We start from the raw sequence: 27920 nt of genomic DNA on the forward strand, positions 1-27920 counted from the left end.
ATATGTTTTACATAAATAAAGGGGGTTAATAATAAGAGTTTAGAGTAATGTGGAATTTCTTCACATAGTCGTTGGTATAGTAACTGTAATAGAAGGTCTGTCTGTAGGAAGACTGTCTGCTATGGGCCTCTCATACAGGGAGTTCTGGTGCCTGGAGGAGTTACACATAGATTCCCATAGACTGAAACATAGAAAGTGTGTCACCAAAGCCAAATTCACACTGTTATTATACAACTGTCCCAGTGTGACACTGAGATAGTAGCAGCAACTATGAACAACTCAGAGACTGACACAAGGGATTGCTTAATACTACACATCAGAACCTTTCATTTTATTGTTTGTTTGCATTGCGAACTAGGTGTGTTTGGGAGGATAATCTCCTTTTTCCTTCAGATTCTGTCTTTGCATTTCTTCTGGCACCAGGTTTATTTCGTACAAGTCTTATCATTGCTTCTAGTCTTTACACTTGGCCAGAGCGATCTGAGTTGAGTCAGGGCTCGTTCACATCTGCGCCCGGTCTCCATTCTGCAGGTTTCCGTTTCCTGCACAAAACAGGGGCAGGAGACGGAAACCTGCCGGGCTTGAAAAGTCTCCGGCCGTGTGCACCGGTGAGCGTTTTATGCGCTCCACGGCAAAACCGTTTTTTTTTCAAACCGGCGCAGAGTCAGACATGCATGCAGAAGACAGAAACCTGAAAACGGAGTTCAGGCGCTGGTGTGAACCCAGCGTAAGCTGCATAGTATGCCTCTGTCATATCAGTCTTGGTGGCTACAGCGCAGTACCGCCTTCATTGGGCCACTGAATATCTTTGAGGGTACTATTACTCTGTAACATTACTAAAAGCAACCTGAGAGCGACAGATTTTTCATTTGGCCAACATTTCTGTGTTAAATAATCTTTTTACAGTTGGTCTTATATAATATTCTAATTTTCTGAGATAATGACTTTTGGGGTTTCCTTGGCTGTAAGCCATTAGTCATCAACATTAACAGAAAGACACTTGAAAAAGTTCATTCTGAGTTTCACATTTTCAATTGAATTATTAAAAAACAAAACAAAAAAAAAACCTTTGTGATGATATTCTAATTTATTGAGATAAGTACTTCACTTTCTAAGGCTGACAAATCTGATTAAATTTGAAATGTCAACCATTGCCTATATAAAATGCTCAGGTAAAACTAGCACCATGGCGTCCTACTGATACTAGCCGCTGCAGATGTTATATTCTTTAAGCAAAAGGACTTGTTAAATCCCTGTTCAGTTTTGCATTGTACGTCTGGCCTGTGTAAATGTGTTTCTGAAAAGGCAACCAAATGCTCATTGTCAGGTAATTGTGTCTTTTATATGGCATAATAATGCTCGATTGCTGGCAGCACGATGCACAGTGTAAAACCACCTTTAGCCCACCGTTAAAAAGAAGCTGCACAAGTTAGATCTATATGGGAGGTGATTTTTATTGGTGTCTTAGAACTTTACATAGTATGTTTGAAAAAATGATATATGTCCATCAATTGGCATGACATTCTTTGCATTTCCATAATTATCAATGCAATTTTTCTCTAAAAAAAAAAATAGCACTGATAATATGAAATAGGGGTCTACAGAGGAGTCAGGTGGTCACATGGGTTACGTAGCGTAATGATGCATAGCGTCATTACACCACAGGACATACAGTCCTATGAAAAAGTTTGGGCACCCCTATTAATCTTAATCATTTTTTGTTCTAAATATTTTGGTGTTTATAACAGCCATTTCAGTTTGATATATCTAATAACTGATGGACACAGTAATATTTCAGGATTGAAATGAGGTTTATTGTACTAACAGAAAATGCGCAATATGCATTAAACAAAAATTTGACCGGTGCAAAAATATGGGCACCTCAACAGAAAAGTGACATTAATATTTAGTAGATCCTCCTTTTGCAAAGATAACAGCCTCTAGTCGCCTCCTGTAGCTTTTAATCAGTTCCTGGATCCTGGATGAAGGGATTTTGGACCATTCCTCTTTACAAAACAATTCAAGTTCAATTAAGTTTGATGGTGGCCGAGCATGGACAGCCCGCTTCAGATCATCCCACAGATGTTCAATGATATTCAGGTCTGGGGACTGGGATGGCCATTCCAGAACATTGTAATTGTTCCTCTGCATGAATTCCTGAGTCGATTTGGAGCCGTGTTTTGGATCATTGTCTTGCTGAAATATCCATCCCCGGCGTAACTTCAACTTCGTCACTGATTCTTGAACATTATTCTCAAGAATCTGCTGATACTGAGTGGAATCCATGCGACCCTCAACTTTAACAAGATTCCCGATGCCGGCATTGGCCACACAGCCCCAAAGCATGATGGAACCTCCACCAAATTTTACAGTGGGTAGCATGTGTTTTTCTTGTAATGCTGTTTTTTTTGGACGCCATGCATAACGCCTTTTTGTATGACCAAACAACTCAATCTTTGTTTCATCAGTCCACAGGAACTTCTTCCAAAATGAAGCTGGCTTGTCCAAATGTGCTTTTGCATACCTCAGGCAACTCTATTTGTGGCGTACGTGCAGAAACGGCTTCTTTCTCATCACTCTCCCATACAGCTTCTCCTTGTGCAAAGTGCGCTGTATTGCTGACTGATGCACAGTGACACCATCTGCAGCAAGATGATGCTGCAGCTCTTTGGAGGTGGTCTGTGGATTGTCCTTGACTGTTCTCACCATTCTTCTTCTCTGCCTTTCTGATATTTTTCTTGGCCTGCCATTTCTGGGCTTAACAAGAACTGTCCCTGTGGTCTTCCATCTCCTTACTATGTTCCTCACAGTGGAAACTGACAAGTTAAATCTCTGAGACAACTTTTTGTATCCTTCCCCTGAACAACTATGTTGGACAATCTTTGTTTTCAGATCATTTGAGAGTTGTTTTGAGTAGCCCATGATGCCACTCTTCAGAGGAGATTCAAATAGGAGAACAACTTGCAATTGGCCACCTTAAATACCTTTTCTCATGATTGGATACACCTGGCTATGAAATTCAAAGCTCAGTGAGGTTACAAAACCAATTTTGTGCTTCAGTAAGTCAGTAAAAAGTAGTTAGGGGAATTCAAATCAATAAAATGATAAGGGTGCCCATACTTTTGCACCAGTCAAATTTTGGTTTAATGCATATTGCACATTTTCTGTTAGTACAATAAACCTCATTTCAATCCTGAAATATTACTGTGTCCATCAGTTATTAGATATATCAAACTGAAATGGCTGTTGCAAACACCAAAATATTTAGAACTAAAAATGATTAATATTAATAGGGGTGCCCAAACTTTTTCATAGGACTGTATGTGGTCCATGATATCATCTCCGGAGGAGCTTTGGGAACAGTGCCAGAGCCCTGTTCAGAACGAGCGCGTAAAAACCAGATCCCATTGACTTGAATGGGTGCCGGCATACAAGCACTACCTATTGAAATCAATGGGAGGCTTTCTATTGCTTTCAATGTGATACGGGGGGGGGGGGTGAGTCGGTGTGACACATACCCAGGGGATAGTTGGACATACCCCCAGGGGTATGCGTGCCACACTTTGAGAAACATTGCTCTAGATAACCACCTAAGTGCCACCCAGCTCTGACACCCACTGCTTGAGTGCGGGTTTTCTGCTTTGTATGCATTATCACCACTTAAATCCCTCTTCACCTAATTAGCATACAAATAAAACACTGATTTTTATGAAAATGGAGCTGCAATGCAGAATCAGAAAGACATTTCTGGAAAATGTAGAAGCAATTTACTACATACTGTCATTCATTTGATCCCGATTTTCCTGCTGACAGACTCCCTTTAAATAGCAACAGACCCAGAACTGACCCCAGAAGTACACCACTGATAACACAGGACTAGTCGGAGCTGCAGTCATTGACCACAAAGCCTCCGAATATGAATCTTCAACCAGTTTTCAATCCAATGACAAGCTAAAGCTATATGTTCCAATCCAATGGACCTGATTTCACCCATTAAACGTCTATGAGGCACAGTGTCAAACACCTTGGTACAGTCCAGGAGCACTATATCCATAGCCTCCCCCGTCCAGACTTCTGCTCACCTCATCAGGTTAGTCAGACAACTTCTGTCCTTTGTAAGTGACAGACAGCATGGGTTTATTATGTTATATATAGTCACATACTCCTGTATATAGTCACTTAAGAGCCCCTTATACAGTTTCTCCACAATAGATGTTAAACGCACTGATCTGTACTTACCTGGAGAAGACCTAGAGCCCTTTCTAAAAATAGGTCCCACATTAGCCTTGCGCAGTCCTTTGGCACTGTACCAGTCACTAGAGAATCTTTAAACATTAGAGGGGTTGTCCAGGCAAAATTGGACAACCACTTTAACTTTTAAATCAGTCGGGGACAGTGAAAATTTTTTTAAAAATGCATACTCACCTGTCCCCGATGCTCCGGTGTTCTCCTGGCTCCTCCTGGTTCTTCTGCACCGATGGCTTCTCCCGGGTCTCTTCTGGAGTTCCGTTGAGGCCACTGATTGGCTTCAGTGGTCATGTGACTGCTGAAGCCAATCAGTGGCCTCAGGAAGAGACCCATGATCTCACAAGTAGTGACACAGCAGGCCCTTTGCTGATTTGCCTCAGTGGTCATGTGACAACTGCAGCCAATCAGCGGCCTCAAGAAGAGGACTCATAATGGCACAGGTCTGGACTGTTGTGTTTATCTGTTATTCCTCCTGGAAATGTGACCGAAGGAGCAAGTGTTTTGTCTACTCTGATTGTGTAATTCACATGGTTTACATACTCCAGGGATTGTCCAATTTCACTTTGGTCACAATTTTATAAGTGTCTAAAACACATGGACTGCAATAAAAAAATCATAAACGATACAGTATAGGGACAAAAACCCCGGTTCAGCATTTTATTTTATTGAGGATGAAAAACAAAGCTTATACAAGAAGGTTTAGTCTTGAAGTAGCAATGGAAGCCTTAACTTGTAACTTCTAGTGCACAGAAATGCTGGTCATGTGTCAGACATACACGTGAGCGGCTTGTTACAGTAAAGGATGTGTGCAAGTCGTGTGTCTACCACATGATCTTACACATGTCCATCCCCCCACAGTACACAATGGTAGTTCCTATGAAATGACACAGATCTTAACAACTGTCATGAATAAAAACAGGAAGTATATTATAAAAATGTAAAAAAAAAATTTAATCACAAAAAAATATATATATTTTCTTTTTTGCTAAAACCTTAGTATCCCATTGAAACCCAACTCTCTAAGGGAAAAGTCATTTACAACATTCACATACACTTACGTCAGCGGAACACTAAACCTAGAAAAGAATGATGAAAAGAATGATGAAAGTGAAGAATATAGTTGGTCTCACTATTTGTCAGTCTCTATACCGGTAATTTTATGCATGACCCTGCAGAGAACACGGAGTTAACATTAGCGCCGTGCCCTCTACAGCCCGACAGCTAAAACCGCCGGACACTGGAGGAACCGAATGACTATAGGAAGTTCTGGGATACTTATTTGTGCATTTTCTGTGTTTAGTGTTCCTTTAACAAAACTTTAGCTATTAAGCATTGTATCAGCACTTGGGATACAGGACATATTGTACGATATCTTTATCTGGTCTGGATAGTAACTACTTCCCTTTTCACCCACATAAAAGGTTTGCAGTAAAGACAGAATACGACATGTATAAAGGACATGACGCTGCATTTGGCAATTGCAAAGTGCATTTGGTTTTATCTTATAGGTAAACAATACATTAAACAGTATTATTGTACATAAAGTGTGTTGTGTGCAGGATATTGATGTTTGTCCATCCACAGTTAAGGTAAATGCACGCTTTTCCCTGTAGACACTCTATATTTTAGGTTTAGTAGTTCTTAAAGAGGACCTTTCACCACCTCCACCAAGTCCAGTTCTTAGCATCTGTTAATAGGCGCCGCTCTGCAGATTCCCGTACAGTCTTGGTGCCTTCTAGGATAGTTAGGTGGGTGGTGTCAGACAGGATCGCGTAAGAATGGGAGTTTCAGAGCTCCAATCATAGACAGCCAGTGTCAGAGCTCAGAATTACATTCCTTGTCTGCTCCTGCCTGACACTCCCTACTGACAATACAGAGACTAAATAGCATATCAGGCACCAAAACTAACAGCACTTCTTGCTCAGGAACAGTGAGGACTAGATACAAATTACAGGAATCAGTGGAGCAGTGACTATTAAATGATGCAAAGAACTGAACTTGTCGTAGAAAATTTAAAATCTATTTAATCTCCGTCTTCTGATTTCTTCCAGGGACGGCCCTCGTGGCACACCGTGGCCTGTAATGCACAAAAAACAAATATGAGTATGCAAAAATAATCCTGTCACTCACCTGTGTGTAATAATACCAAATATGTGCAATTTATTTAATCTACAACATCACTGTCCGACCGCTGAGACCACTGATCACAATAACAGGGATCCCCTGTATCCCCGAATGAAGCAATGTTCACAAAGCCATGCTGCCACTCCATTCATTTTTATGGGACAGCCGGAAATGGTCAAATTAATCCCTTTACAGTAAGTGGAGATATATATATATATACACACACACATCCTAGCTACATGGTACATTGAATACTGATATGAAGGTGAGGAATTACACAGAGAAAGAAGTGCCACAATACACGCAAACACATAATAATAAGGCTATACATGTGATACAAAATACCGCCAGCCTATCCATATCCCATGTCCTTATTTAGCAGGACTGAGGAATGGTTAGAAAGACTATCTCCAGGACTGGAGGAACTTTCCTGTCCTACATTCATTACAGACGCCAATTGAATTGAATGAGCACAGTGTAATGCTTAATTTCCCCTATGGTGGTGCTGCAGGAAAACAACACTTAGTGCCAGGTTTCCCCACAGCTGTTTACTGGGGATCCCAGCATGAGAACACTTCCATAAAGTAGAAATCAATCATTATATACAGTTTATATCTCAAACAAAAACATAATAAACCCCCCATGCCAAAAAATAAACAGTCTACCAATGATGAGCTTGCCCGACACACCTGAAGAAGAGACTCCCTGTAGTCACGCTGTACTCCCATTGCCTAGTTTCCATACAAGCAGAAAAGGAAAACCTTACACTTTCCCTTTTTAGTAACCTATCTCAGCTTGGAAATGAACAATACCTCTAAACTGCACTGTGTGAACCTGACCTGAAATTATCCCCCATATTGAAGACAGTATTTAGTACCAGCTAGGTCACAAGTTGTCAACCCCTGCACTTCTGTAGCTTGGCCCATCTGTCTGATGAGAGATCTCACATACCCTTTGCACTAGGTCTACTACTGCTTAAATGACGGACGGGTGGACAGACATCTGCAGGCTAATGCCACCGAGTCAGCAGCTTTCAGGCCGTTTATCTAGAAACTCCTGCTAAGTACTTGGATTTGGCCTAATGCAGGTCAGCCAGAGGAAGCACTTTATTAATGAGCCACTTAGACTAAAGTAGCAGAACAGCTTTAAGTAAACTGTAATTAAGCTTGTCTTACAGGCCCGAGTCCAGGAGGTGGCGCCAGAGCTGTTTACTGTAAGATGGGCACCAGAACTAGGACAAATGCCAGTCAGCAAAGCTTTCCACGTAGTAAGCAGAATTAGGCTTATTCTGAAACAGATGGGCTCTACAGAAGCGGCTGCTCTCAATGTTATGGAGTTGTTTATTGTCTGGCTGGTTTCAGTACCAGGGATTACTCTGCAACATCCAGCAGTTTCTGTGTCACATCAGGGTTCAGGCTCAGCCAGTGAAAGCTCTCAGTGCACCCACACACCCATTTTTATTTTAATTAACCCTTTGTGGTTTCAATTTATATTCATATACATCTTAGGGCTCGTTCACATCTGCGCCCGGTCTCCGTTCATACAGGTTATCGTTTCCTGCACAAAACAGAGCAGGAGATGGAAAGCTGCAGGACTCTTTCATACCCATTCATTTGAATGGGTTTGAAAGATGTCCGGCCGTGAGCGGCAGTGAGCGTTTTATGCTCTCCACCGCAAAACTGTTTCTTTTAAACCGGACACAGAGTCGGACATGCAGTACTCTGTGTCCAGTTTAAAAAAAAAAACGGTTTCGCGGCGGAGAGCATAAAACGCTCACCGGCGCTCACGGCCGGACCCGGTCTGACAGCTTTCCGTCTTCTGCATGCAGAAGATGGAAACCACAGAACGGACTGCCGAACGCTAGTGAGAACCCAGCGTTATGCAAAGAAAAATCCTATATCAGATAACACACACCTCATCTTGCTCATGTATGTTACAATATCCTGCTGTGCTTAAGTAGTAGATTTTTTATGTTTTATGGTAACAATTCATTCTATTGAATTTTTTCCCTATTTATCAGTTTGCAAATACTATAGCCAGCACCTGTCCATTTTTAGGCCAGAGCCCCATGTAGTGAATATGTTGTGTTTTACAAGTACCTGAAAAGTGGACAGGATTCGGGTTAATCCCATCCACACATTGCAGAAAAAAAATCTGCAATGCAAAAGCTGCATGTCAATGATATCTACAGAAATGCTAGCTTTTTCTCTATAGTTATGATAGGGGCAGAAAGTTTGCAGAGAAAAAACAATGGGTTTCTGCTCAGTTTTTTCCTTGAAGATATTGCTCCTGGTGATATTCGAACCAAGGACTCCAGGCTGCAAGGGTGCAGTGCTAACTACTGAGCCACCATGTTGTCCCAGAACCAAGACGTTCTATGAGGGACAACGGTAAAATCAATGCAGCAAAATCTTAAAAACCTTCTGCAGTCTATAAGTGTACCCCAACTTGTGAGCAAGCTCATTTTCAAGCAAGTCAATGACCGTAAAAAGTCAATGTCTTGTTTCAACTGGCACCTGTACCTCTACTGAATACCAGAACTGTGAAGTAATAATAATAAACTTTATTTATATAGCGCCAACATATTCCGCAGCGCTGTACAATTTGTAGGGTACAAATACAGACAGAAAGATACATTACAAAAAAAGTAATTTCACACACTGGGACTGAGAGCCCTGCTCGCAAGAGCTTACAATCTATGAGGTAGCGGGGGTGACACAAGAGCTAGAAGGGGCGGCATTGCCAATACAGTGGTCAGACAATTTTGTAATAGAGGTGACTGTCATTATACAAATATAACTGTATGAGCCGTCACTAGTGGTGTCCTGTAACATGTGGATGGAGCTTGGACATATAGAGTTACCCTGAAATGGCATCATATCATGTGGGGTAATGTGGGAGCTGAAACAGAAGAGGGTTAGATTTTGGGGATTCTAATTACTGTACAGAAGGGTTTACATTAAGAATTGTGATAGGCCTGTCTGAAAAGATGTGTCTTTAATTTGCGCTTGAAGATGTAGAAATTAGCAGTTAATCTGATTGTCCAGGGTAGAGCATTCCAGAGAAGTGGTGCAGCTCGGGAGAAGTCTTGTATACGAGCGTGAGAGGTTCTGATAATAGAGGATGTAAGTGTTAGGTCATTGAGTGAACGGAGAGCACGGGTTGGGCGGTAGACAGAGATGAGAGAGGAAATGTATGGAGGTGCGGCATTATGGAGATCCTTGTGGATGAGAGTGATAACTTTATATTTTATTCTATAATGAATAGGCAGCCAATGTAGCGACTGGCACAGACCGGAGGCATCGCCGTAGCGTCTAGACTGATAGATGAGCCTGGCCGCTGCATTCAGAATAGATTGTAGAGGGGAGAGTTTAGTGAGGGGAAGACCGATTAGTAAGGAGTTACAGTAGTCAAGGCGAGAATGAGTCAGAGAGACAATAAGTGTCTTTGGTGTATCTCTAGTAAGGAAAGGGCGTATTCTGGAGATGTTTTTGAGGTGGAGATGACATGAACGTGCAAGTGATTCAATATGGGGAGTCAAACATGCATCAAACATGACCCCGAGGCAGCGGGCATGCTGACTAGGAGTTATAGTAAGGCCTGAGACTACAATGGATATATCAGGGACAGATCTATCAGATGGTGGAAACAGTAGTAGTTCAGTCTTGGAGAGATTTAGTTTCAGATAGAGCGAGGACATGATATTAGAGACAGCAGAGAGACAGTCACTGGTGTTCTGTATGAGTGCAGGGGTGATGTCACGGGAAGATGTGTATAATTGGGTGTCATCAGCATAAAGATGGTACAGAAAGCCAAATCTGGTGATGGTTTGTCCAATGGGGTCTGTGTAGAGAGAGAAGAGCAGGGGGCCTAGGACCGAGCCCTGAGGAACCCCAACAGCAAAGGAAAGAGGGGTCTGAGAGATAAGAGGAGAACCAGGAGAGCGCAGCATAGTGAAGAGGAGTTGATGGTCAACAGTGTCGAAAGCTGCAGAGAGGTCCAGAAGAATAAGAAGAGAGAAGTCACCATTGGATTTAGCCATTAGGAGATTATTGGAGTCTTTTGTGAGAGCCGTTTCAGTAGAGTGCAGAGCGTGGAAACCAGATTGTAAGGGGTCAAGCAGAGAGATAGCAGATTAAACGAGAATAGACCAGGCGTTCCAAGAGTTTAGAGATGAAGGGGAGGTTAGAGACGGGTCGATAGTTAGCAGCATAAGATGGGTCCAGGGAGGGTCTTTTCAATAGCGGGGTTATAACAGCATGCTTGAAGGAGGATGGGAAGAGTCCAGAAGAGAGAGAGGTTAAATATTTTAGTAAGGTAAGTCGTGACAGCAGGCGACAGTGAAGTGAAAGCCTGTGGCATTACTTCCGGTATTACACAGCCGAAACCCAGGACTAGCCCGGTGTCTTTCCATCCATTTTGCCTTGGCTGGACATATGCAGATATACAGTCCTATGAAAAAGTTTGGGCACCCCTATTAATCTTAATCATTTTTAGTTCTAAATATTTTGGTATTTGCAACAGCCATTTCAGTTTGATATATCTAATAACTGATGGACACAGTAATATTTCAGGATTGAAATGAAGTTTATTGTACTAACAGAAAATGTGCAATATGCATTAAACCAAAATTTGACCGGTGCAAAAGTATGGGCACCTCAACAGAAAAGTGACATTAATATTTAGTAGATCCTCCTTTTGCAAAGATAACAGCCTCTAGTCGCTTCCTGTAGCTTTTAATCAGTTCCTGGATCCTGGATAAAGGTATTTTGGACAAACAATTCAAGTTCAGTTAAGTTAGATGGTCGCCGAGCATGGACAGCCCGCTTCAAATCATCCCACAGATGTTCAATGATATTCAGGTCTGGGGACTGGGATGGCCATTCCAGAACATTGTAATTGTTCCTCTGCATGAATGCCTGAGTTGATTTGGAGCAGTGTTTTGGATCATTGTCTTGCTGAAATATCCATCCCCGGCGTAACTTCAACTTCGTCACTGATTCTTGAACATTATTCTCAAGAATCTGCTGATACTGAGTGGAATCCATGTGACCCTCAACTTTAACAAGATTCCCGGTGCCGGCATTGGCCACACAGCCCCAAAGCATGATGGAACCTCCACCAAATTTTACAGTGGGTAGCAAGTGTTTTTCTTGGAATGCTGTTTCTTTTTGGACGCCATGCATAACGCCTTTTTTTATAACCAAACAACTCAATCTTTGTTTCCAAAATGAAGTTGGCTTCTCCAAATGTGCTTTTGCATACCTCAGGCAACTCTATTTGTGGCGTACGTGCAGAAACGGCTTCTTTCTCATCACTGTCCCATACAGCTTCTATTTGTGCAAAGTGCGCTGTATTGCTGACTGATGCACAGTGACACCATCTGCAGCAAGATGATGCTGCAGCTCTTTGGAGGTGGTCTGTGGATTGTGCTTGACTGTTCTCACTATTCTTCTTCTCTGCCTTTCTGATATTTTTCTTGGCCTGCCACTTCTGGGCTTAACAAGAACTGTCCCTCTGGTCTTCCATTTCCTTACTATGTTCCTCACAGTGGAAACTGACTGGTTAAATCTCTGAGACAACGTTTTTTATCCTTCCCCTGAACAACTATGTTGAACAATCTTTGTTTTCAGATCATTTGAGAGCGGGCTGTCCATGTTCGGCGACCATCAAACTTAACTGAACTTGAATTGTTTTGTAGAAAGAAATGGTCCAAAATACCTTCATCCAGGATCCAGGAACTGATTAAAAGCTACAGGAAGCGACTAGAGGCTGTTATCTTTGCAAAAGGAGGATGTACTAAATATTAATGTCACTTTTCTGTTGAGGTTCCCATATTTTTGCACCGGTCAAATTTTGGTTTAATGCATATTGCGCATTTTCTGTTAGTACAATAAACCTCATTTCAATCCTGAAATATTACTGTGTCCATCAGTTATTAGATATATCAAACTGAAATGGCTGTTGCAAACACCAAAATATTTAGAACTAAAAATGATTAAGATTAATAGGGGTGCCCAAACTTTTTCATAGGACTGTATGTATCACAAGATGACCAGCTTTTCAATACTATGTGATTTTGTATAAGCCTGCCACAGAATATTATGCAAGATGTGTCTGTGCATGATCACTTTTTTTGTTGTGAATTCCAAGGGTCTTCCTAACATGTTGTGAAATGGTACAAAATTGGTTTATTAAGAAATTGGATTTCTTAAGCAAATCCATGCTAAGTTGAGAGCAGACACCTTTGTATGTCCTATTATAGGATGTTTAGCCAGATTCACAACCCAAACACTGTGAAAGCAAGTGCCACAATTAAGATATCTTTACAACTTTCACCAGTAGAAGACAAGGCCAATGATATACATAGCTCTTGTGTACTAGCAGGGTGAACCCATTATTGGAAATAGGGTTATTTGTTTAATCTGTATTGTCCCTGCAGCGTGAGCAATCCACTAATACTCATATAAAGCTGCAGGCAATCTGAAATTTCTTACCATTGCCCTTTCAGCAGAATACTGGCTGCTTATGCCAGACTGTACTATGTTATTGTACTCACGTTACAGTCTGCTAACAAAAGCCTCGAATACTAGTAGTAAGTTTTCTGAAGTCCTCTGTATATATTATCATAAAACGGCACCACTTAAAGTCATTCCAATGCCAACACCAGGAAGAATGCACTCCAAAGAGTACTATTGGTCCACATTCAATTTTATTGGGTATTTAAGGAGTTATCCAGGATTAGAAAACATGGCTGTATAGGGCATGACACCCATTAGAAATGACTTCATGCCCATTGGTCACATGGCCATGCTGAAGCTCAGTCCTATTTATTTGAAGGAGACTGAGATGTAACATTGCCATGTGACCAATGTCACTTACTGAAAATAAGGCAGCCATGTTTTCTAGTCCTGCAAAACTCCTTAAATGCATACGTCTGAGTGTACAGGTCGATGCTCCATTCCCATGATTATAGAACAGGTCCTATCCTGCCCTGTGGCATCAGAATAGGGGACGGATGGAACTTGGAGGACACTCAAATGTCATCTCAATGCTTTTTGCTATGAATTTAGTCTGTCCCTTGGCGTGCACATTCAGTTGTGTGCATGTAGCCTGTAGAACTTGATGTGGACCGAGACTAATATCCCTTGTGACACAGCCATGGACTTCTTTCTCTGACAATGTTCAACATTTTTATGAGGAAAAAAAAAAAGCTAGTGTTTCCTACAACGAAGTGCCAAGAAAGTTTGGCAAAGGCCTTGCTGATCTGCGAGAAGTGTGCAGATGTGCTACAATTAGTGTTTAGGGGTCAATATTCTGCAGACGTGTAAGCCCGCTTTATCTGCATTTACCATGTGTCTCCCAGCATTTCTATAGAATATGTTTATTTTACTTACAAGAGAATGTCTTGTTTGTGTCTTGGCACACAATACATAAATTATGTTCATACATTACAAGCTGTGCCTCTTGACACACTGATAAAGCTATCCATCTGGGATGTTGGCAGATCACCCGGGCGGATTTACTTTTATATCAAGTAACCGATAGCAGTCTGCTCAGCAGAGGAACACAGTGGACAGCACTCCTAAACTACACGGGATGTAAGGGTACATTGCTTAGATATTGTCCTCTTGTGTTTATTACATCATTTTTGGGCAATATTTTTCTTATACTCTTCATGGACAAAAATCCAGTACATGGATCGGGGCAACTACCTCCTACTACTAGGCCTGTGGTCTTAGGAAGCTGGGGCTGCATTGAGACTGTGCACAGTAATGATGGAGAAGTCAGTTTCCCAATACAAGAAGTCTGGTAACACCGCTGTATCCCAATGTCTGATAGACCAGAAGATAAGAAATCCTAAGTTGTCACAGAAACTGAGTTAGGTAGATGTAAGTTATTTTTTTCTTTTCAGGGGTACAAAGCAGTCTCTCTAAATGAGGAGCAAGGTCACACAAAAGAGACACTATTTCTGTACGGAGCACTACTATTGAGTACTAGATGGGGGCATTACTGGCGACACAAAATGGGGAATTGTTACTAAGTGGTGGCGTGAAAGGGGGTGTAACTAGTAGGTGCCTAAAATAACAATTCTAGAGCATTTCATTTTAAAACTCTGAATTGTGTTATACATCTGTTTTTTCCTCCTGGAAGTAAAGGAATAAGATAATTCACCATTCTATTCTCCTTGTCTATTAGGTGTTAAACACTGTAAGGCTAAGGGCTCATTCACACGGGCATAGAGCTGGCAGATTATGGCACGGAATCCACCCCCTCACAATCGTGGTCTATGGAGACCGCTAACGTTAGTTTTTCCGTTAGCTTCTTTTTTCTGCTAGCGGCAAAAAAAATGCGACATGACCTTTCTTGAGGCGGATTCCGTCTCAGGAAGTCAATAGAAGTGAATGGAAGGCGGAAACCGCGTCACGTTTGTTTGCGTGGTTTTTGGCGAAAACCGCAACCAAAAACCACGACGCAGTTTTTTAAGGTCCATTCACTGTTCGGGAGGGGAAAAGCGCCTGGCTCAAGGTCCAAAAACTGCTTCCGAATTAGGAAGCATTTTTTTCCGGACCAAATTATGCCACACATTATTCACGTGTGAACTAAGCCTAAGGCCGCAGCAAAAAAGCAAATTTCCTCTTTGGACTTTCTGCATCAATCACACCTGTATTGAAACCGGCGGTGTTTCCATAGATATAATTGACATGCTGTTATTTCCAAAAATCCAACAGTTTTGGAAATGGCAGCATTTACCTTGTGTGTAATTTTCTGAAATGTGTGGATGGAATTCGCTAGAATCCCATCCACTTTGCAGGTACTCTATAACGCTGCGGGCGGCTGCACTACGTGGGTTCCCGGCCTAAATCTGGCGACACACTAGAAGTGTCTGTTAGCTGCCGCATACTCACCGGTGGCTAAACCATTGTGATGCAGTAGCTAAAACCAGGTCATGTTACGCTGCAGGTTTTAAACCCACAGCATGTCAGTATTATTCCAGGTTTTACCAGCAACATTCATGCTTTGCAACATAACATTTGTAGGCTGAGACCTGCAGGGATTCCTTAAGGTGAGCCGTAGCAAGAAACGCTCATTCTTGGAGTAGCTTTTGACACCGTGGCTTTCAGGAAAACAAGCTGCTGAATTTCCTTTATGGAAGTTAGCAGTGTGTTTGCCCAGCGTGTCTGAAGCCTAAAACTGTCCAAACAGTGCTGACAGTGTCAAACATTGTAGGGACACGCCATATTGACAAAGGGAAAGGTAATACTAAGTGGAGTAGCGATCTAACCCAACATACTCGAAAATGTTTATTTATGGGAAATATAAGTATTACTAAAAAAAAAAAAAAAAAAAACATGTCAGGAGCGCTAAAAGGTCTTTTTTTTTAATCACCAGCAGAAATGGTGTGTTTAGTAGAGTAATTAGCCAGTAATAGATCTTTCCTGGCTTCTCCCATCTGAATATGGGGGCTTCTTATAGCCTACGTGTTCGGAGTGGATAATGACCCTGCTTTTCCCTGAAATCTCTCTGCACTCATTACAAACCCCACTCTAATTCGGAGTTCTGCTCCCAATAAAAAGCAGATTCATGTTAATACCATAAAATCCGTTAAATGGGAGACTGCACTTTTACCAAAACAAGAGAAGGACAGCAACACAGTTATGAAAACACCGCACTAATAAATGGCATGTTTGATATTTCCAGGAATTAAAATATTTCTCCTGGGTGTTAATGAAGGTAAAAAGAGATTCATTTAATGCGGCCCCCAAACATTTCACGACTTGGATGTGGAGAAATGTTGTTATTGGAATTAAGACAAAACATGCATTCATAGAACGGCCTTTATTTTCTTAAGTTGCAAGAGTTGCCAAAATTCAGGGCAGAGAAAAAAAAAATCCCATATTAGTCAGTGTGGCATGGTCAGCGGCTGTGAAAATGCGTGCTATCATTTGGGAGAACATTAAATCATGATGGAGCCCCGGCCAATAACAACAATGTCTCAGCACAGCGCAATTCTGACTTTGTCTTAATATAATTTACTAAGGGTTTACATTATATCAGTGGTTGTGAGAAACCGCAGTGTGTGATACTTACTGACGTACTATAGAAATGGCTTGTGTATACCATTGTTCACAGTTGTTGATTTTAGGTCAAACAATGTCTAGTCTATAAATGAGCAAATAGCTGTATACAGATAATAAAATAGTAGCCAACTGTATAACTCAGAATGAAATAATACTCCCACTCTCTGTGGGCTACGGAAAGTAGTGACATATACGCTGATTTCTGTGATTTGTAATTTATGTGCATTTGTGCAGCACTTTCCAATGACAATGACATTCATGATCTGCATGCAATCCCAACCCTAAAGCTGCCGACTGACAGATTTCTCCCCATTACTGTGCATGGGGAGTAATCTGTCAATCAGCAGTGGAAGTGTGAAGAGAGAGTGCATAATATGAATTTCATCAGAAAGTGCACTGCAGAGGCTCAAAAATGGCTTCACAGATCAATCAATCTACCTGTAATTGTTTAAGGACCTACCCATAGGAACATCACCAATAAGTGCACTGTTTCTATAGTCCCTCCCTGCATACTGCCTACAGTGGGCTCAGATGCAGTACTAGACAACATCTTTGGATGGTGCTGTGTTGGTTTTAGCAGCAAATGCCACCACTCTTTCATTATGCTGAATGGTGAGGTCTCAGGGGTGGGATATACCATCAAAGTAAAAATCCTGAATAACTTTTAGGCTGAGGCCCCACGTTGCGGAAATGCAGCCTTCTTTGCCGTGTTTTTTTGAACCAATGCCAGGAGTGAATTGAGCAGAAGGGAGTATTAGAAGCTTCCTTTTAATTTCCTATTCCTTTTGTAGCCTTTCTTGGCTTTGGCTCAAAAAACCTCCAGTTCCTTTTTAATGATGACCTATTCGCTTGAGGTCATCAATAGAAGATTAGAAAGTGTCCAATACCGGGGAGACCCGCTGATCAGCTGTTTGAAGGAGTGCGGTGACCCCTTCACTGTTTATAGTGTGTGCCATTTATTTCATAGCGCCATGCAATGCAATTACAGCTTTGTCCTATTCACTTCTTTGGGACAAGGCTATAAAACTACAGTTGTGTGATGTAAACAGTGAAGAAGTCACCGCACTACTGCAAGTGCTGCAGCCCCTTCAAAACAGCTGATCAACAAGGGAACTGGAATAGCCCTTTAAAAAGGCATCTTATATTTACAACGACAAATTCTGCTAACCTATGTATGGCATGTAAAGTATAGAAATAAGTGCTTCAAATAACAAAAGTCACCTTAAACTTCCATGACTTTCATTTTCAAAGATGCATAATACACAGATTATCAAAATGGATATTATGGATAGATCTGAGAAGCATTTACATTGTAACTACACACAACATTAGCATTTCCCTGGATGCGGTCAGGTACATAGTTATCCTTTGGCTTCTGATACTTGCCAAGTACTTTCAATTACACATTCATGCCTTCTAATCTGGAAACACATTTACTATTTAACATGGATTTCCCCAACTAATTTAAATCAGCCAAGTCATAAAATCCATACCTGGGTCATTAAGACTCTCCCTTATGGCTTGTTGCAGCTGTTCTTCTTCATTAAGCCCTCCAGTGTACATATCATAGGCCCCCCGAGTACTGTTTCCCTGGAACTGGTACTCTGGATACCTGGCAGAGCCTATTTGAACAATGTTCACTGTTTAGCGTTAATGCTTCTACATTACTTTTAAAGTGTTTGTACATGGGACAGCAATTCACAGAGCACTTAGAGCCTTGTATGCAAAATGACTTCAAGCCTACAACAATAGTATGCACAATCTCCAGTTATAAGGATTTAATACACAGAACAAGCCAGATAGAAACAAACAAGGTTATTTGAGCATTTAGAACATTTACAGATAACCTGAATCCAGGATCAAAGAAGATGACCAAACACGGTTGTGTATGGCTATGGGAAAAGGTGGCCCAACAAAGTTTTAAAAGGAATGTAAGATTTATTGTTTCAAGATAATCCCTTTAAGGGTGGGTTCACACCTGTGCTCAGTCTTTGCTTTCGGGTTTCCGTCTTCTGCCAAGAGAAACTGGACAGGAGATGGAGCGTCTTCTGCCTCTCTGCAGCGAAACAGTTATTTTTCTTAAGCCAGACACAAAGTCCTGCATGTCCGACTTTGTGTCTGGTTAAAAAAAAAAAAACGGTTTCCCCACGGACAGGCACAAGACACTCACGGGCGGTCACTTTGCAAACCCATTCAAGTGAACGAGTTTGAAAAATGACCGCTGGATTTCCGCCTCCTGTCCAGTTCCTCTAGGCAGAAGATGGAAACCCGAAAGCGGAGACTGGGCGCAGGTGTGAGCGCGCCCTAAATCTGCTCAGAAATATTAAAATGCAAAATAACTTTATGTAATGTAAAAAAAACTTCCTACCAGAATAGTTGTATCTTTCTTGTCTTGCTGGACGGTCATTGGCGAAAATAGACACTAAATTGAAATAAAAATTGTGTTATAAAAGCTGCTGACTGGCAGAAGGTTGATATGTTCAGATGGATGACATCTTGACTTCATCCTCCAGCTTTCAACAACTGCTGTTCTTCTTCATGTAAACTACTCCCATACTGATCTCATTTGTAAACTACTCACCTGTTTCCATCGTAAAATATCTTTCAGACAAACCAATCTCATCTGAGCTGTACAGATTCCTCATACAGTTCTATAAGGTTACATGCAAACTAACATGTACAGGTCGTGATAAACAGCCTGGATGGCACATGGATTGCATCGATTTGCTTTATGAGCCCTCTGGGAATAAGACCAATCCTGAGTGTTGCAACTGGGCTCATGGATCCCCACAAGGAAATGCAAATATTACATGGTCATGTGTATGGGGCCATAGAAAAGAATGTTTGTATATCCCACATGTTACTCAATAGACTCAATATCCGCTTCATCTTCCCAACTTCACACATGTTCAGGAGATACTGTATGTAGTAATGCCTCCAGCCTAAAGCCATCATACCTAGCATAGAAGATATAAAGAATGTTCTTCACATTTGTACAAGGGGACTTCTATATAAGACTAGCTTGTGGAACAGCAAAGTAGGGATCTGCTCCCAAGAAATATCACACGGTTACATGAATGGAAACTACATAAAAGATACCTCTACTTAAATGGTTGAAGCAGGACGTTATTCTGGTTCTGTGTTTATATCTAGTGGGCAACCTGTTGGCTTGTTTGGCCGATAGAGTTCTCGGTGCTGCCCCACCTGACCTGTTTATGAGTCGCTGACGGTCACAGTCTTATTCACTGAACCAGAACTCAGACTTTCAATGCATTTCCATGGAACTTAGAACGAGGTTCCCCTTCAAATGCATTGAGAGTCTGAATTCTGGTTCAGTTACCACAAACCGGTCATAAGGGGAGGACCAGGAACTATATTTTCCATATGAGACAACCCTCACATCACCCCACTGAGATATCTATGTAGGAATGAGGGAGACTGCTGCTTTATGTTTCATTGTGGCACTTGGGAGTCTGATCCCTCCGATCCCCATGATCTACACGGATGTGTGTCTATTTTCAACCTTACCGACAATGTAACTATGTGACTAATATAGCCAAAGGTTTGTCTCCACATCAGCAAAATGTTACTACAGTGCACGTGTCTTCTCCTCCTTGACTTCTCGCCTATAAAGTGTGTTTAATATTTCAAAACAAAATAACAGAGAATGGCGGCCATATGTCTCTCATCACTGCTGTATTCATTGTAGACGCTGTCATTTATTTCCACTTAAGCCATTATGTTCTCTAAGCTGTGTTCAGCTTTATTGTCCTTTATATTATTGATTCATAATGCCATCACTACATGTAATGTAAACTCTATTCATAACCCGGGAAGTAAAAGATTCATTTTATCTACAAATGGCTTGTGATGAATGACATCTACATCTTAAGACTCACAGGTGTGCTTTACAAGACTACTACCATCTCTAAGTGGGTCTTCCACAGAAATGGGAACAAAGTGCCATTACCTGCATTTCTCAGAATCGTCTCCAAGGGTCCATGTGTGTACAAGAAGCCAACCAGGATCCCAGACAAATGTCCGATGAAGGATGTCCTGATAGAAAAAAAATATATACCAAGGTAAAGCAAGTGTAACCTACACATTCAGGTGGAACGGCAGTAAATCCTAATACTGCCCCCTGTTATGTTCACGGAGGTTTTGGAAAATAGGATGCAAGAAATATTTGATGAAAAGCATTGACTTCAGTTCCCAATTAGTTAGGTAAAAATATTAAAATATAGTTGTTTTTTTTAACAGAGCAACTCTCAGCCCGGGAAGACCATTACAAGTACGTACCTGCCTTCTTACTTCTTCCCAAACAGTTCTCCATTACTTATTATATCATTGGGCATACTAGAGTTAACACCAACCACAACACAAATATTGGGCACTTTCTCCAGTTTTTATGATTTATTGGTTGATATCAGTTAGCATTTTGCCAAGCGTAAACTTCATTGAAGAGGCCAACGTTTACTCTACCAGAAGTACACAAAAAAATTCTTCTTGAACGAATAAGAAAAACGCACTCTAGCACCATCTTTTGGAAGTTCACCCAGCCAAACCAGTACCTTGCATAGCACTGACGAGGGTCAATAACCCCAAAACAGCTTTCTGTGGGTAGCTCTGGTTTGATTTTATTCCTGAAAAGGTCTCTAGGTTTCATAGAAAAGCACGTGTAAAAATGAGTTGTTGCGGGGAGTACAACATAGTTAGTAAGGACCACTTACATGTGCTAATATTGGGGCCAATCAAAGTGATCGTAGGAAGGTCTGGGAGGAGTGTAGTATCCACACAGTGATTGAGAAGGATCCATAAACCCTACACAATACAGATGCTCTCACCTTCTACCTATATGTCCATGTAAAGGCACTAAGCTGTGATGCAGATAGGAAAGGTCTCATGAGACTTAGCTTGGCAGTCAAGTACTGAAGCCTCAATCATAGTGTCAGCTTGTTGACATCGGCACTTGCAGTGGCCTTTCTGCTATCTATGGAAAAGAACAGGCAGGTCCAACATAACAGAAAAATGTGAAGGCAGAAGGCATGGGCACCTGCTCAAATAGTTTTCATTGTGCTCTCTTAATTCTAACCAGAGATCAAATTGGTCTTATAAAGTAGGTGAAAAAAATTAGTGTTCACTCAGTTATCACATGTTGTGTTGGGAAAATTAAAGGGGTTGTCCAAGAATCTACAAAAAGGTTAAATAATGTCAAAAACAACATATATACAATATTACAACTAATCTCTAACACTTTTTGTTATTTTGTTTCCTTCTTTGTGGTCCTGATGTGTACTGTAGGTTTACATTGATCACTTCATGTCCAATGTATCCCACATTCCCTCTACGCCTTGATTGTAACTCATTCAGAAAAAGGCACAATGGGTAAATGACATTAAGCCTGTGGGCACGAAGCCTGTGGGCGCATACTCAGTACGAAAAGTTGTTTGAGACATTTGAGATGATGCCCTTGTCAAATACAATACAAAGGATATTGAATTTTCTAAAAAGACGTCAGTAGAAGTAAGGAATCTTAGCCAACAACATAAAATATATAGTGGAATGACAAATCTGTTCCATTTTGGCAGCATAAGGGCCCGGTCACATATCAGTATATCAGATTGTTGAGGGTTCAACACGCAGAACCCTCCATGAGCCCACTTTTCCCAGCAGCTGATACACAGAGAGTGGAGCAGGAAGCAGACAGTGCTGTTCTCTGTATAGTGGCCAAAACAGGGTATTGCCGATCAGTGCACATTCAATACGCACTGATCAATACTGTTAGCCCATAAAGCCTTTAATAAATTATAGTACTGGTAAGCACAATATCTGTAGTCACCAGTAGTGGTAGTCACAGTATATCCGATACACTCACATGTGAGTCACAAGGGTGCTGTATACTTATCATTTGTCACGGGCAGCAGGAAGAGTCAGCCCTAGCCTAACAGAGGGCACCAGATGAGCTCTGCTATAGTCAAGTGAGCAAAGCTTTGAAGTGTAACTACATAACTAGATTTTTAGATTCTGCCTGAGGTGAAACTGTAAGCAGAATAGTAAAACTTGATGTTTTTGACTGTTGCACAAATTCTACTACTGTTGTTTTGAGAGCCAAACAAATTACAATCCAGATGTTAATTGTTTGAATAATGAGCTAAGCGCTGTGTACCTCCATGTTACAGACCTATGATACAGTGATCATTACACATTCACCCTCTGTACTTGCCCTGGCCATTTGGTTTCAATCATTATTCGATCTGTGCAGTGTTTATTAATGTGTTACTTCACATGGGAAATACAATATAAGCCATTTCATTTGTTCTGTCATTAATTAAAATAAACGCGCTCCAGGCTTTCACCTTAAATGTAATGGAACACTTATATAAATCAGGGAACAATAAAGGCACAAGGGTCTGGTTAGAGGGTACACGTTTCAGGGATAATGACCCGGACTGTAATTTAAAAAACCCGAAGAAATGAAGTAGCGCACACATGAAGATACCACATACCAAGTGATAGAACTAAATCCGCACAGTGTCCTGTATACAAGCTGTGAAGTCTTTCCTTCTAAGCTCTTAATCTTATTTATGGTATTGTCTGCCACATAACAGATACAGTATAATTGTAGTACAATCACCCCGACAACACGATTACACTAAACAACAACAACAAAAAAAAAACTTTCCGCGGATATCTTAGTATACAATAATCGATCTTAGTCAGTTTGAACATGCTGATTTTGAATATGCAAAATGTTTTTCTGAATCACCCTCCATTCTTGAAATATCCATGATCTTAAAATTTATATTTCAATTAATTACTTCAAAACATAAGAAATGTAATTTTTGCACAAAAACTTGTATTTTAAAAGTTATTGCTACATGAATTGTAAACCTAAACATGAACATGGCTATAGCTACTGAAATTATATAGAACATACATAATTATATGATAAATAAAAATTCAGTTTGAAGTCTAATATCTGTAAAATATGTGCAAAAATTTGTTAAACATGTTCATGGTTTAAATTTCTTGGCGGTAGACTTCCGCTTATACTGATGAGTTGACAAATCACGCTGAAGCGTCCAACAGTAGTCTGCAAAGATGGCTGCACTCCACCGACCCTGATAGCGTGACTCCATCACCGAAATGTCCTGCTGGTGGAAGTGCTCGCCATATTCATCGCTGAATAAAAATGGACTTATTCAAACACTACCGAGGCAATTTACATACAGAAGGCATGTATGGATTAGGCTTTCTAAAGGCTATGCAAGGATGTGATTAGTTAAAAATGACTTTTGCCAATGATAGAGCCCCTGTAATAAATAATAATAGTGCGATATTCTCTCTCTCTCTCTCTATATATATATATATATATATATATATATATATATATATATATATATACACACATATACACACACACACACAGTATATATATATATATATATATATATATATATATACACACACACACACACACACACTAGCTGGTTCCCACGACTTCGTCTGCGGTGATTGTAGAAGTGGGTATATACAGGTGCGGGTGTGTATAAGGTATGGGATATGAAATGTAACTTTGTATCTTGTTTTTTCTGTAATTCTGAGAATACATGAGACTTTTGTGATGAATGTAATTTGTAGTTCAGCTGCTATACGGTGTTCTGAGAAACTGTACATAGTGTCTTTGGGACAGCGGTATTTCAGGTTAATATACTTGGATATACGACATTGTATGCTTTGTTATTTTCCGCCAGTACATGTAAGTTTTGGGCACAGGATACTCTTGAGCAAGCAACATAAAGTCTGGCCCTGTGCATGAGAGTTCAGTAACTCCATTTGTCTCTTATTAATAGCAATTAACCCCATAATGTCCCTCACATTAACCCCTGTGTAAGAGTTACTGATAGAGATGAGCAAGTACTGTTGGGATCAGCCGATCCGAACAGCACGCTCGCATAGAAATGAATGGACGTAGCCGGCACGCGGGGGGTTAAGCGCGCCGGCTACGTCCAAGTGGAAGTACCAGGTGCATCCATTCATTTCTATGGAGCGTGCTGTTCGGATCGGCTGATCCGAACAGTACTCGCTCATCTCTAGTTACTGGTATGTGAGAGACTTGGAGGTAATAATTAAGTATCTTCATTATTGAGGTCTTTTATTAGTACCTCCATATGTCTCACATATTAGTAACCTTTAAAAGGTGGCACACGGGTTAATATGAGGGACATGATGGGGGTTATTCCTATTAATGTGAGGCACATGGAGTTACTAACACTAAACTAATAACCCCAAATGCCTGACATTAATGAGAATAGGAACTAAAGGAAGGGACCTGTGTGTTTCTTACTTTCAGTTTGCTAGCAGCTTCCTGTCCTCCTCGGGGAAGGTTTGCAGGGTGCAGATGGCAGGAGCTATCACTATAGCAGGCAGGCAGAGATTTGAGCGATTAAGTTCCACCCCCTGGGTTTCCTGCACCCCTCTCAAAGGGGAGTGTCCTTATGCCTCAGCTCTAGCAGAGCACGGACTTAATAATAATAATAATAATAATAAATTTTATTTATATAGCGCCAACATATTCCACAGCGCTGTACAATTTGTAGGGTTCAGATACAGACAGATACAAAACAAAGAACGTCATTTCACACAATGGGACTGAGGGCCCTGCTCACAAGAGCTTACAATCTATGAGGTAGAGAGGATGACACAAGAGGTAGCAGGGGCGGCATTGCTTATACAGTGTTCAGACAATTTTGTAATAGAGGTTGCAGCCATTACACAAACAAAGCTTTATGGGCCGTCACTAGTAGTGTCCTTTAACATGTGGATGGAGCATGGACAAATATGTTTGGCTGAAAAGGCATCAAGAAGGGTTTGCATTAGGAATTGTGCTAGGCCTGTCTGAAAAAATGCGTCTTTAGTTTGCGTTTGAAACTGTAGAAATTGGGAGTTAATCTGATTGTCCGAGGTAGAGCATTCCAGAGAAGTGGTGCAACTCGGGAGAAGTCTTGTATACGAGCGTGGGAGGTTCTGATAATAGAGGATGTAAGTGTTAGGTCATTGAGTGAGCAGAGAACACGGGTTGGGCGGTAGACAGAGATGAAGGAGGAAATGTATGGGGGTGCGGCATTATGGAGAGCCTTGTGGATGAGTGTGATAACTTTATATTTTATTCTATATTGAATAGGCAGCCAATGTAGCGACTGGCACAGACCAGAGGCATTGCTGTAGCGTCTAGCCTGGTAGATGAGCCTGGCCACTGCATTCAGAATAGATTGTAGAGGGGAGAGTTTAGTGAGGGGAAGACCGATTAGTAAGGAGTAGTCAAGGCGAGAATGAATCAGAGAGACAATAAGTGTCTTTAGTGTATCGCTGCTAAGGAAAGGGCGTATTCTGGAGATGTTTTTGAGGTGGAGGTGACATGAACGTGCGAGTGATTCAATATGAGGGGTGAAGGAAAGGTCTGCGTCAAACATGACCCCGAGGCAGCGGGCCTGCTGCCTAGGAGTTATAGTAAGGCCTGAGACTGCAATGGATATATCAGGGACAGATCTATTAGATGGTGGAAACAGTAGTAGTTCAGTCTTAGAGAGATTTAGTTTCAGATAGAGCGAGGACATGATATTAGAGACAGCAGAAAGACAGTCACTGGTGTTCTATATGAGTACAGGGGTGATGTCACGGGAAGATGTGTATAATTGGGTGTCGTCAGCATAAAGATGGTACCTGAAGCCAAATCTGGCGATGGTTTGTCCAATGGAGGCTGTGTAGAGAGAAAAGAGCAGGGGGCCTAGGACCGAGCCCTGAGGAACCCCAACAGCAAGGGAAAGAGGGGACTTCATTTAACTCTTGCAGGTCCTGTGCTGCTGGTGTGCCAGTGAAATATGGCAGAAGTGCCACTCTTGGCACGTGTGCCAGGGGTTGCTGACCTCTGCTGTAGAGGGTAATATGAATTTTGTGGCTTGCTAGTTTGGATTTTGTGGGGGTCCTGGGAAAAACATATGTGCGCTATTGTGACGAAAAGTAGCCTATTGCGCAATCGAGTGTAGTGACTATGTTTGTGGAAAATTTCAGCCAAATTGGTGGAGCGTTTTTTGCGTGATTGACCGCCAAACATCCGAACATCCAAAGTCACAAACCCACAAACATTTCACATTTATAATATTAATAGGATATATATCATATCATACTAATTTTATAAATGTGAAAGTTTGTGTGTTTGGTACCTGGGGCACGCCTGGGTATTACTGCACATATACAGAGATGTAGCAGAGCCAAGACACAGGTTCAGGCGGATCATCGCCAGCAACCATTGCAAGTGTATACACATGTCGTTGCCAACAGCAACACGCAGACAAAGTCGGGGGCAGATGCTAATATATATATATATATATATATATATATATATATATATATATATATATATATACACATAGAGAGAGAGAGAGAGAGAGAGAGAGAAAATATATATATATATATATATATATATATATATATATTATATACTTTTGTATACTGTCAGAAGCTTGTAGTCCTATTTAAGCAAAATAAAAACATTTCTTCAACAATATCTTAAGAATTTTACCTGATAGAGCAAAACGGTTTTCAGATTTGAAATCAGCATAAAAAACTGCTTAAGAAACACGTAATGACATTTAAGATATCCACAGCATGTTTTCCAGTGTTATTATTTATATAAAGAGCCCTACTAATTCCATGGGGTTGTACACTTAAGGCTTTACATACAATACACAAAAGTACAATACTAACAGTAATCACCTGATACAGTGGGATAGAGGGCCCTGCCTGCCAAGGCTTACAATGGATGAGCAAAGGCTTAGCTGCCATTAAGAGCGGTGATACACGTGCGATTTGTTTCCGCTGTTTAGCTTTGTGGTCTGCATCTACTTCTCTTCCCCAACACTTGAGTTTATGAATTAGTAAGGAGTTGGGTTTTTTTACTTATCCAGTAATTTTAAGATTTTAGTTATACATCCTGTTTATTTTTTTCATGGCTGATCTGTATGGGATTTTGCACCCAGTAATCAATGTTATCTGATTATTTATTTATTCATGTGTGTATTTATACACATGTATCGGGCTGGCACTTATTTTATCCAGCCACAGAGTACTGACCACCTAAAATTGTTGGTGTAGTTCTGGGCTGTTTTTTTATGTTTTATACATTGAAATAAAGATCCTTTAATTTTAGGGGATGTATGTTTTTTCATGTAGCTTTCGTTTTGTTGCATGACTTACACCACTCCTCCATGAGATAACTGAATAGTGCCCATTAACTGTTGTTGTGTAGTCCAATCACCTGTCAATTTGTCCACAAAACCTGCTTTCTCAAATTACCCATCTGTCCCTCTCACCAGGGATCAACAACCTTCGGGCACTCCAGCTGCTGTGAAACTACAACTCCCAACATGCTCCATGGGAGTTCCAAGAAAAGGGAAGCAAGTATGC

At 41.0% G+C, this 27920-nt stretch overlaps 1 protein-coding gene across 1 annotated transcript in view; it reads right to left on the bottom strand.

Annotated features, from left to right (window-relative positions):
- Nucleotides 1-5726: 5726 nt before the first annotated feature.
- Nucleotides 5727-27920, bottom strand: part of RHBDD1 (rhomboid domain containing 1) — a 42383-nt gene continuing 20189 nt past the window's right edge. The window contains exons 4-7 of the mRNA XM_075268823.1: nt 20425-20510; nt 18823-18876; nt 17948-18076; nt 5727-6325 (exon numbers count right to left, since the gene is read on the bottom strand). Coding sequence (XP_075124924.1) covers nt 6261-6325; nt 17948-18076; nt 18823-18876; nt 20425-20510 — 334 coding nt within the window. The 3' untranslated portion in view covers nt 5727-6260. The remainder of the gene's footprint in view (nt 6326-17947; nt 18077-18822; nt 18877-20424; nt 20511-27920) is intronic.

This window comes from Leptodactylus fuscus, chromosome 3 (genome assembly GCF_031893055.1).
Source record: "Leptodactylus fuscus isolate aLepFus1 chromosome 3, aLepFus1.hap2, whole genome shotgun sequence".
Classification (NCBI taxonomy): domain Eukaryota; kingdom Metazoa; phylum Chordata; class Amphibia; order Anura; family Leptodactylidae; genus Leptodactylus; species Leptodactylus fuscus.